Source organism: Hemicordylus capensis, chromosome 6, assembly GCF_027244095.1.
Source record: "Hemicordylus capensis ecotype Gifberg chromosome 6, rHemCap1.1.pri, whole genome shotgun sequence".
Taxonomy (NCBI): domain Eukaryota; kingdom Metazoa; phylum Chordata; class Lepidosauria; order Squamata; family Cordylidae; genus Hemicordylus; species Hemicordylus capensis.
Genome location: NC_069662.1, coordinates 8344271 through 8356557, shown reverse-complemented (window position 1 = coordinate 8356557; position 12287 = coordinate 8344271). Strand labels below are relative to the sequence as shown.

Sequence of the window (12287 nt, the reverse complement as noted above, 5' to 3'; positions counted from 1 at the left end):
GGAGTTGTATTTGGAAGTGGAACAGGAGTGATTGTTTATCCACGTAAGTGTTTGAAAGAGAAGTCCTCCAGAACACACACTCCCTGTCCCTTCACTTATCAGGAACAAGAAACTTGTTAGCTTGTAGAAAAAGGCAGGTCAGGTCTCAGATCTTCCTAGAGAGTTCTTCAAGTGTTGGTGTAATGATTATTTCTGCAGTACCCTCAGTCTAGATGGTACTTTATAGTGCTGTCCAGTAACAGGCCCTCCCCTGAACAGAAGCTATAACCTACATAGGAAGCTGCCTTATACTGAGTCAGACCATTGGTCCATACACCTCAATATTGTCTACACAGATCAGCAGCGTCTTCACCAAGGTTGCAGATAGGAGTCTTTCTCAGCCCTATCTTGGAGATGTTGCTAGGGAGGGAACTGTGAACCTTCTGCAGGCAAGCAGGCAGGTGCTCTTCCCAGAGCAACCCCATCCCCTGAGGGGAATATCTTACAGTGCTCACAGATGTATCCCATTCAAATGCAAATCAAGGTGGGCCCTGCTTAGCAAAGGGGACAATTCATGCTTGCTACCACAAAGTGGTGCAGCGGGCAAGTAACTTGCCTAGGGAGCAAGAGGTTGCTGGTTTGAATCTCCACTGGTGTGTTTTCCCAGACTATGGGAAACACCTGTATTGGGCAGCAGAAATATAAGAAGATGCTGAAAGGCATCATTTCATACTGCATGGGAGATGGCAATGTAAACCCCTTCTGTATTCTGCCGAAGAAAACCATATGGCTCTGTGGTCACCAGGAGACACCGACTCGACGCCACAACTTTACTTTACATTAAGAGAAAGTTGCCCTTTTTTACAAAGTTAGAGAGTTTGCTTAGAAATCTCCCCCAGCCCAATTCACTTCCTTCCAGAATGTCTCGGGTTTATGCAAAGGTCTGCATCACTGTGTGGAAACAACATCCGAGTTACATTTGGACGTGGTACAAGGTTGACAGTTCACCCAAGTAAGTTGCTCGTAACCCAAATAATTATGTGGAACAAATTAATCCCTGAACACTATTTTTAAGTAACAAAAAGGTTTGTGTTGGTGCCTTGATCTGTTGGGGGACGCCCTGTGGAGTCTGGGGAGAGCAGGCCCACCCCCTTCTCAAAGGTTATTTCTTCTGCTGCTCCCTCCTCATCAATCCTCCTATCTCTTCTTCCTCACTTTCTAGTTCTCTTTCTGCCCTCTTGGTTGCCTTCACACATCGTTTTGAAAGGGTTGAAGGAGGAGGCTTGTCCTTTCTGTCCACTCCTTCATCCGCAGACTTAATTTGTGGAAAACCTCCAGAAGACAGCCCAAGCTATTAAGCTACTTAGTAGCTAAGCTACTAAGCTTTTCTGCTAAGCTACTAAGCTTTGCTCCAGGTTCACATCCAACAGTCACTCTGGTCAGCCACACCGACATCTGTGGCCAAATTTAAAATGGCAGAGTGTCAAGGCAGTAATATTATTTCCATCTCTTCAGGAACAAGTGCCCCCTTTCCTGTTTGCAACTGAGAAATGCATGTATTCTAGGATTCTAAAGAAAAGTTTCATTTTCAGCAGAGTCGAACATGGTTTGCTGAAAATTATTTGCTTGCAACAATTCCAGTAATATATAGAAAGTGGTCATCATAAGAGGTCCATTTGTAACAAGTGAAGGGGAGAACAGAAACAAAATTGACTCAGATCCACAGGATCCGTAAGTGGAAAGGAGGACAAGTGATGGAGGCCTTGATGACTATATGTTACCTGCAGGTTCAGTGGAACTGCACCTCTGAATACCAGTGGCAAAAGAGTATGGGGCTATTCTGATGATCACAAAAATAGGGCTAGGAAAGCCTAGCCCGATTTTTGTGGATCGTCAGAACCATCGGGCTTGGCTGCGAGCCCGGTGGTTCTAGAACGGGTAACCTGCTCGAGAATCCCTGCCCTTAGCCCGGGTTTGCGGAGCGAGCACTCCACAAACCCGGGCTATCTGCTCGTGAGTAGCCACGGTGTGGCTCCACGCCGCAGCTACTCATGAGTAGACCCCCCAACTGGGAGGTGAAAAGCTGCCTCGCGCAGGGCATACTGGGGCTTCCGGGGGCCGCGCGGCCCCCGAGATCCCCAGACCCTGCCGGCTCCATCATGGAGCCGGCAACTGTGTGGGCGGTCGATCCGGCCGCCCAGGGCTCCCTCTCCGCTCATGATCACCCTGCTCACCCTGCAGAACTGGGTCTCATGGATCGTGAGACCCAGTTCTATATATTTTCTCCTGCCTGTGAGCTTCCCAGAGGTATCTGGCCGGCCACTGTGGGAAACAGGGTACTGGACTAGTTAGGTCTTAAGCTCATCCATCTGGGTTCTTCTTAGTTCTTACATTCTAAAAGTGATTTTAAAAAATCTGAACCATAGATATTCAGTATTTTGCTAACAACCTTGAATGAGGAGCAATTGCTTGAATTGTTTTCCCCAAATTAATTTGAGCCATCAAGTGATGAATTTATGTAATGGTCTGTTTCACTGTGAGTGTGGGAGGAACAGAGAAGCTTACATTTGGAAGTGGAACAAGACTGAGAATGCTTCCAAGTAAGTCTTTAAAAGGGAGTTTTCCAGGATACATTATTTCTGTGGTTCTAATTTCAAGAACAATCCATTTTTAAAAAAATTGATCCAGGTACTATATTTCTGACTCACTTGTTTCTTCATAAATAGTAGTGTAAATATGGATGCCTTTCTTCTAGGCAATGTGATGGTAATTATTTATGCCATCACCACTGTACAGAGATGCTTTAGGGTCTACATAGGTACAAAAGAAAAGACATGGGAGGCGCTTACAAAATAAATGTTGACAGTGAGGGAGATAACAGAAGGGACCATTCAACATGTGTGAGGGCAAATCCCATTCATCTCAACTGAAGTTAGTGATGAGTATATTTCTTTGGATACAAGCCATTGTTAATAGTATTAAAACGTTGACAGTGGTTACAAGGATTGTCTCGACTACAAAAGTTCTAATGGGTTAACCAGACATTCCTAGTTCTGTAGCTTGCATTCCAGAATTATAACGCTGTGCTCGTTCAGACATTGTTGGTTTAAACTACCATGTCTCATATGTGTTGAGACACATCTCATGAACCCGTGGCATGTCTCATACGTGTTGCAGGGAACTTTTGCACAAGAGCACAGCTTTTAACATCCCAGTTATACTATCGTCTTACACTAGTTCAGTTTTGTTCATTGTCAAGAATAGCATTAGTCAGCCACAGAGAGAAGTTAGCATTTGAATACTGATGATTTTGGGCCGGGTTCAGACATAGCACAGAACTGCAGGTCCAATGGATCCGCGGTTCTGTGCTCCCTCCCCCCCCACTCCTGTCTGCGTTTGGATGTTGGGGAGAGGGGCCACTTTGCAGTCAGTGAGACTGCAGAGAAGTTGGGGACCTGGCTCTGTGAGGGCTTCCTTTCTCAACCTTTACCTTTGGTTTACCAAGTTTGGATTTGTGGCTTCAGAAAAAAGAGGTGAACGGACCTCTAGTTTCCTGCTTTGTCTGAACTCGGCCACAGTGGTGATTGTTATGACCACACAGGTCTAACTAGACATTTCTGGTTGATCTTAGAGAACACAATTAGGTTAAGCAAAGAAGAGTCCAAAAAGTGGAGCAAGAGGTTCTTGGGGCACTTATGTTTGTGGAATTCATGAGATAAAAAATCGTGAAAGGAAATAGTTGGGAAAAGTGAACTGTGATGCAGAAACAGCATTTTGCACAAATTCAGAATTACACAAAACTTGAAACTCCAGTAGCATACATGATTGAGAAGGTTGGTAAAAGAAATCTGGCGAAAAGTGAGGGGCATTCTTTGCAAAGACTTTAGCCCACACCTGCCAAGCTCATTTCCAGAGTGTATCAAGTGGCAGTTTACTGTGTAGCACTGTAAATAGCTACAACATAACATTTGGACGTGGTACATGAGTGACAGTTTAATTCAAGTAAGGCTAGGAGTCTCTGTGTGGGTGTGCACTGCGTGTCTGTGAGTGAATGACAAAACTTCTTAATTACACGTTTTAGCTTATATCTTCTACGTGAACATAACTGTTATTTAAAAGTATGCTGGCATGTGTGTTTGCTGTGGGCGTGTTGCTCATGTGTGATGTGGTGTTTGATATGCCGTGTGTGTGTGTGTCCCAGCTGTTTCTCATATATATTTATTTTTCCCCACCTGCTTTCCTGTTTAATTAATTAATTAATTCAATTTCTATACCACCCTTCCAAAAATGGCTCAGGGCAGTTTACACAGAGAAATAACAAACAAATAAATAAAAATGGATGCCTGTCCCCAAAGGGCTCACAATCTAAAAAGAAACATAAGACAGACACCAGCAACAGTCAGTGGAGGTCCTGTGCTGGGGGTGGATAGGGCCAGTTACTCCCCCTCCTGCTAAATAAAGAGAATCACCACATTAAAAGGTGCCTCTCTGCCAAGTTAGCAGGAGTTATGTTGCTTGCTTTACCAATGTGTATCTTAGCAGATATCAAAGCAGTTCCACCTGCCATTTTTGTAAAGCATTCCCTCACTGTGTGAATACAGGCAGTGGTGGAAAGTTCATGATTGGCCAAGGAACCAAATTAACAGTCCAACCAGGTATGTCAGGTGCAGTTAAAGTCAACTCACAGTGGCCCATCATGTCTAGTCTGGGACTGAGGAGAGATGGAGGTTGAAGTCTAACCTCTAGATTCACTGGTTAGCTGCAATAATGACTTTGCATCTTGGAGCAAATGCTAAGTTCTCTCTGTGAACCTACAGAATAGGACTGTTCCCATGAGCACAATAAGGTAGGAAGAACATCCTACCTTGGTTTGGGAGCTGTGAGTTCTGTTAGTGGAAAACATGGTCTGAGGCTGTCTTCATGATCCTATGTGAAGCTGCAGCTAGAAAAGAGGGCTTTTAATCCAACTGATTCAGCAGCAGAGTACAACGGCTGCGTAGGAGGGGGTTCATCCGACGTCCATTTCCACAATTTCTCCCATTGCTGTTTAGAAGAGATACTCTTGTCTTTTTGCACATAACCATACAAACTTTTCCAGAAGAGATTTACTGTCTGTGTAGACAATACTGAGCTAGATAGACCAATGGTCTGACCCAGTATATGGCAGCTTCCTACTGTATGTACTGTATGTTCTGAGAAGCTGCTATTCCATTCCTAGTTAGGGTTTATGTAGCACTGATAGTGCACAGAACCCTGAAGTTCTACAGGACTGTGTGGCCCATACAGAACAGAGGAATAGGATGGTCTCTGCCAACAGACAAAAGACAAAAATAGTGGTGCAGATGGGGGAAAGCTTGAGGAGAAACTCCTCACTTAAATTATTTTGGGGGAGAGGAAAGACAGTTTTCTTGGGGGGGAAATGTTTTGTGGGGGGATTCAGCAAAATTAGAGAGGATTAACTCCTCAAATTCTTCCAGTGGAATCTGCCCCTCTGGACAATACAGCTTGATACTAGGCACAAATCAGCCCTGGTAAAGGACATTTAAATGTCATGGATTTCAGCAGAAGAGCGCAGACTATGCCTGGAATTTTCTGCCATCAGAATCAAAATCAAGGGGACTTAACATTTCTTAATTTGGCTGCTTTACATTTCTTGCATGTGTTTTAAAGACGCATGTGTTTTAAAATTGACACACCATTTTGATTTTTACTCTCATGTATTATCAGCTTTCTCTTCTATGCACTTATTATATTGATAATAACTGAGTGATGCCCTGAGCTATGCACCTTCCTCGTGTATTATAAAGCTTGAAGAAGATAAATTTGAAATTTGCAAGGACTTGCTTCCATGTCAGCTCTAGTCAAGGGAGACTCGGTGATGAATTTATGTAAAGGTCTGTTTCACTGTGAAATACTGGAGGGAATAACAGATTTACCCTGGGGAGTGGAACAAGACTGCAGGTTTATCCAAGTAAGTGTTGAAAAGAGGAGTCCTGCAGCACGCACACTTTCTGTCCCTTTAGTTATCAAGAACAATAGACATTTTGGTGTGGAGAAAAAGTCGTGCCAAGTTTGAAGTCCCCCTGGAAACATGGCCATATGATGCCATTTAGTGTTGGTATAATCAGTATTTCTACAGCCCCATCAATCTACAGGGTTCTGTTAATAGACAACAGGTCCCTGCCCACACAGAAGATACAATCTAAATGCTGATAGTGAGGAAAACATTGCCTTAGTCTTCAGAACAAGGACAATCGGAAGTTTGTCTCTTGAATTTGGCTCCTTTCAAACAATCCGTTGTAGTGGCACAGTGGGGAAGCAGTTTGCCTAGGGAGCAAGAGGCTGTTAGTTCAATTCCCTGCTGGTGTGCTTCCCAGACTGTGCATAGTAAATACATTTGTAGTCACCTATATTGGGCGGCAGCAATGATATAGGGAGGTGCTGAAAGGCATCATCTCATACTGAGCAGGAAGAGGCACTGGCAAACCACTCCTGTATTCTACCGAGAAGATCTCTAGGAGTCAACACCAACTCGAAGGCACAATCTTTCCTTTCAAGCAATGTTGGACGTTGAGTAATAATCTAATGCTCTTCAGATTCTCCAACTTGGGTTCCCAGATGTTGAACTACATTTCCCCCATGGCTGCTGGGGCTGTAGTCCAACAACATCTGGAGACCCAAGTTTGAGAACTCCTGGATTTGTTGATTTTTTTTTTAAAAATGTACCCCACTGAAGAGACTGGAATGATCAGCAGCTATCAAAAGTTTTCCTCCTGCAATTTTTTGTAAAGCATTTTCTCACAGTGTAAATACAAATGCTTATGGGAAGCTGGTATTTGGCAAAGGGGCCAAGTTAACCATCCAACCAGGTAATGCTAAAATCAATCAGTGTCTAAACATGGTGGCCAGTTGTATCCAGTATGGGTTCTAGAGAACTGGGAGTTCAAATCTCACCTCATCTACTGACTCAAGGAGTTGCCTAGATCAAGGAACGGGTCTTTGTATGAATTCTCATTTCATTATACAAAATTCCATCCTACACTGTCTCAGCAATGCACAGTGAATAAACAGTTCATTAACAGTTCAAAAAGAGCCCCTGGTGGCGCAGTGGTAAAACTGCCGCCCTGTAACTAGAAGGTTACAAGTTCGATCCTGACCAGGGGCTCAAGGTTGACTCAGCCTTCCATCCTTCCGAGGTCGGTAAAATGAGTACCCAGAATGTTGGGGGCAATATGCTAAATCATTGTAAACCGCTTAGAGAGCTCTGGCTATAGAGCGGTATATAAATGTAAGTGCTATTCATTAGTTGAATAAAGAGTAACTAAAACCAGGCTTGTGGGATCCAAGGAACCCCAGAACCTGTTCTGTGCACCCAATGGGGGATTTGGACTTTGGGTTTCTTAAACAACGGTCCTTGTGCTGACATGTATCAAGACACTTTGAAATTTGATGGGGCTTTCAGAAGCCCTTTGTAATATGCCATGGGGGCAGGGCTGTATGAAGTGGGGCTAGAGGTCACCCACACCTATGTACTAATAGAGACACTTCTAGCAGGGCTAGAACAATTGAGATTCATCATGGGGGCTCCATAAATGATTTCCACCATGGGCTCCACAAAAGCTAGAGACAGCAATGTAGGGTGTGTGTCTTCTGTTCAAAGACCATATGCCCCAAATCCCATTATGGACAACCTCAAAATGCTACAGCATCCATGACTGGGAATCTTGTCAAAAGTCATATTAAGAAAAGATTGATGGCAAAGTTAGACCCTTGCTTAAAAACACCCCCCCCCCCATCCACATCAGTAATGTCCCAGGTGACAGTTTATGCAAGGGTCTGTATCACTGTGTGGGAACACCAACAAGGTTACTTTGGGACGTGGGACAAGGCTGACAGTTCATCCAAGTAAGTTGCTCGTAACAAAAGCCATTATCTGGAATATGTTAAACCCTAAATTTAGTCTTACCGCTGCACTTGATAGCAAGAATGTTTGTGTTGGTGGCTTGATTTTCTGGGGGTTGGGGGCATGCTGTGGCATTTTGGAAAAGCAAAAGTTCTCAGACATGATCTTGTAGTGGATCCTTCTGCTCCCCCCCCCCACCAGTGCTTCTGTCACTCCCTTGTCACTTTCTTCTTCCCTTTCTACTCTCTCCCCAGTCCACATTGCATTCTTGCCCTTCTTGGAAAGGGCTAAAGGAAGAGACTGAGTGGCTTGGATGGTCTTTTTGGGCTGGTACCATCTTTCAGGAGTCCAGGTTCTTTGGGGAGATAAGAGGCCACTTGAAGCAAGGCTGGTGGGATGATCTCATGCAGCATGTTCTGGGTGTTGTTAAAGGTCGAAGAGTAGGAGAGGGCAAACTGTGATCCACTGGGCACAATATGTTGGGAACTTCACCAATCACTCCCTCCTCACTTTCTTCTTGCCTCCACTGCCTTCCCACCCCTCTTGGGAATGTTCAAATGAGGAGGCTGAGAAGCTTGTATTGTCAACTAGTTAGTCTGGCACCATCTTTTAGGAGTGATTTGGTGAGATTATTTGGGAAGTTGAGATACCAGTTGGATGTACGGTGGGGTGGTCGGCACCAAGGATGGTCAGCTGACCTCATGCAGCATGTTCTGTGTGTTGGTTAAAGGTGGCAGGCTGGGAGAGGGAGAGCTCTGAACCACTGGGCACAATGTGTTGGGAATTTCTACTCCTCACGTCTTCTTGAAAGAAGCCAGAGCTGCAGAAGGCCACCATAGTTCAATCCATGTGGCTTTTTCAAGAGAACTTCCCATTAGATTTGCCCTCCATGTTGATTTGTGGGAAGCTTTTGATTTTCTAGATTAGGAACCAAAATCTCTTCCCCACTTTCCTGCCTGAAACCAGGAATCACTGGTTTCTCAATCACATTTGAAGTGTCGGTTTATGTAAAGATAGGTTTCACTGTGCTAACACTGGATCCGGCGACAAAGTTCTCTTTGGACATGGGACAAAACTGAGAGTCATACACGGTATGTCTGAGGGAACAGACAGCTCTCTGGAGGGATTCCCAGATGCTGTCGACTGCAACTCCCAGCATCCCCAGCTGCAATAGCCTTTGCTTGGGGATTATGGGAGTTGTAGTCAACAATATCTGGGAATGCCTGTTAGAGGGAACATTGCTTGGGAATATTGTTAGTCTTATCATCTGAAGTATTAAAAGATAACTTGGAAACACTGAGCAGTATCCAGACTAGGTTAGTCAGGAATAAGGGATGGGGCAGTCCTTTCATGAGGTGTTCCCTCAGTTCCCTCACGTAGCAGATTATTGGGACCCCAGCAGGGCCACAAAATGCCCTCCACAGCTGCCATTGGAGCAGTTCCTTGGGAATGATGTGACCCTCGCAAGCTTCATAAGGTGAGCCTCTCCTCCCACCCTTTGTAAAGCTTGCAAGAAGCATGAGGAGAGAAGAGGAGATGGCTGGCAACCTTCCCTCCTCCCTTCCATGCCACTTTCAAAATTTTCAAGGGTCAGTTTTGAAAGGGGGCTGAGAGGCCCAGCAAGGTTGTGGGGCAAAACAGCATTTGGTACTGTAATACCTTGGGCTGCTTCGGGGACAATCAATTACCAACAACTCATCTCATCATGGATTGGAATGGTTCTTAGTCATGACTACTTAGGTGGGATGCTGCCTGCTGGATGCGGCCCCTGCTAACTGAGCAAAGAGGCACCTTTAAGAAGTGGTGCTTCTCTTTATTTAGCAGGGGGAGAGCAACTGGCCCTATCCATCCCCAGCACAGCAACCCTCCAGTGGCTGTTGCTAGTGTCTGTCTTGTGTTTCTTTTTTTAGATCGAGATCCCTTTGGAGACAGGGAGCCATTTTATTTATCTATGTAAACCACTCTGGAAACTCTTGTTGAAAAACGGTATATAAATATTTGTCGTATTCGTATAGAAACATCTGTACTTCGGTTAGAGCACTTTCGTTTCTCTATTCTTTCTTGTGATTGCTAACTTTCCTTAATGCAGAAAAGCAAGCAGTAGTTGTGCATGCACTTGTGAGCTGCATAAAATACTGGCAGTGTAAGGGATGAAGAAGAGCACCCCCATGCTGTAGGCCTGAGCTGTTTTTGTAGAAGAGTTTTCCACTGTGTGAAAGACGGAAACTGGAAGGTGACTTTTGGAACGGGAACGAGGCTGGAGGTGAAACCTGGTGAGCAGGAGAGTATTGATTGTGCATTTTCAGAACATTGTGGGCAGAAGATGGTTGTTGCTGGGTCAGATGTTCTTAGAATTAAGTGAATAATGGCTTACTCTCTCAAGGATCTTTGCCTGGGTGCCTTATGGTACTGCCAATGCCTGATGCTGATGGGTTTTTTTGGTAAAGGTTTATATGACTGTGAGTAATAGCAACAACAAATTCACCTTTGGATCTGGCACAAGGTTGCTTGTATTGCCAAGTAAGTACACAGAGGAGATGTCAGATCATGACATTTCACAAGAAGGGAATTGAGAGGTGTGTTGTTTGACATCTAGACTAATGATCTGCTTGTGCAACATGTTGAACTAGTGCGAGGATGTTGCACTGGTTAACTCTGCTGTTAGGAGTTGGCATTCTGGACTAGTGTTGCGCTCAAGCAAATTCCCTTGGGGTTGCGCAACAGTGTATGGAGCTTATGGCTTCCATTTCTTCTTATTGGGAAACCTCTTCCTCAGTCCATATTTCCTGCAGGGAACAGGGAACATTTGCACAAGGGTGTTGCACCAGTTGTGCTAAGCTTGGAATTTTGCACTTGCACAACAGGTTGCAGAACCGGTGGCATGTTTCATACGTTTTGCAGGGAACTTTTGCAGAGGAGCACAAGATTACGGGAGCACACATCTAAAAATCCATGTGACCTTTTTGCACTTGTGCAACATTAAGGACAGTGTTAGAATGTCAGCCACTGATGGTTGTGGCTTAATTAACTCTCATTCATTTCAATGGGACTTAGTTGTGAGTATCTTTCTTTGGTTACAACCCATTGCTAATAGTATTTGAATGCTGACAATGATCATGGTGATTGTTACTACTATCCAGGTGATACAGTATTCACCCAAATTGAAGAGAACTCTGAATTTAAGATGTCCACCTTAAAAAGTAGAGCTTAAATAGAGGTTATTCCTACATTTGCTCAAAAGGAAAAGGACTCTGGATTTAAGACAATATCTTAATTTCTAATATAAAAGAACTTGGGAAAACCTAGTCTTGGATTCAGGTAAATACAGTAGATTTCTAGTTGGTCTTAAAGACCACGAAGAAATTAGAGTTCCACAGTGGAGCAGGAGGTTCTTGTGTGATTTAAGTTTTTGGAATACCTAAGAAATCATGGCAGGAAGTTGTCAGTTGTAGCAGGGGGGAAACGTGAAGCAGAAACATTTTGACAAATTCAAAATGTCACAAAACTTGAAGCTAAACAGCATTCATAAATGAGAAGACTGTTTGAAAAAAAAATAATCTGGAGAAATTGACTGACTTGATTTGAAAAGATGTTAGAGAATTCCCTCACACCTGTCAAATTCATTTTCCGAATCCAGAGTGTTTCAAGTGCCAGTTTATGCAAAGGTCTGTTTTACTGTGTAATGCTCAAAATAACTACAAAGTTACATTTGGACGTGGTACAAGACTGGAAGTTAATCCCAGTAAGTCTGTGTGTCTGTGTGGGCATCACACATGCGTGAATGAAGGACATTTAAAACTTCTGTTAAATGTTTCAGCTTCTATATTCTACAGTAACCTAATTGTGACTGAAATGTATGCTGGCACCCAAAGAACTAGTTTGGAAAATGCTGAGGATAATAGAAGTCTCTAAAAAGAGAATGGCAAAGGCAAGATAATTTTTTAATTAATGGATGGATGGATGGATGGATAGATAGAACAGTTGCCTGGAATGAATGAAACTTTACACTAACCCTAAAAAAGCTTTCGGTGACATTGGCCAACATCCTGACTAACACTGGACTTGCGCAATGAACAAAGTTGCACAAATAGGAACATAGGAAGCTGCCGTATACTGAGTCAGACCCTTGGTCCATCTAGCTCAGTATTGTCTTCACAGACTGGCAGCAGCGTCTCCAAGGTTGCAGACAAGAGTCTCTCTTTCAGCCCCATCTTGGAGAAGCCAGAGAGGGAACTTAGAACCTTCTGCTCTTCCCAGAGCAGCTCCATCCCCTGAGGGGAATATCTTACAGTGCTCACATGTAGTCTCCCATTCAAATGCAACCAGGATGGACCCTGCCTAGCTAAGGGGACGTCATGCTTGCTACCACAAGACCAGCTCTCCTCTCGTGTAAGACGATCATGTC

At 44.0% G+C, this 12287-nt stretch overlaps 1 protein-coding gene across 1 annotated transcript in view; it reads left to right on the top strand.

Moving 5' to 3' along the window:
- Positions 1–12287, top strand: part of LOC128329421 (T cell receptor alpha chain MC.7.G5-like) — a 209014-nt gene that overhangs the window by 84654 nt on the left and 112073 nt on the right. Inside the window, exon 4 of the mRNA XM_053260599.1 lies at positions 10347–10402. Coding sequence (XP_053116574.1) covers positions 10347–10402 — 56 coding nt within the window. The remainder of the gene's footprint in view (positions 1–10346; positions 10403–12287) is intronic.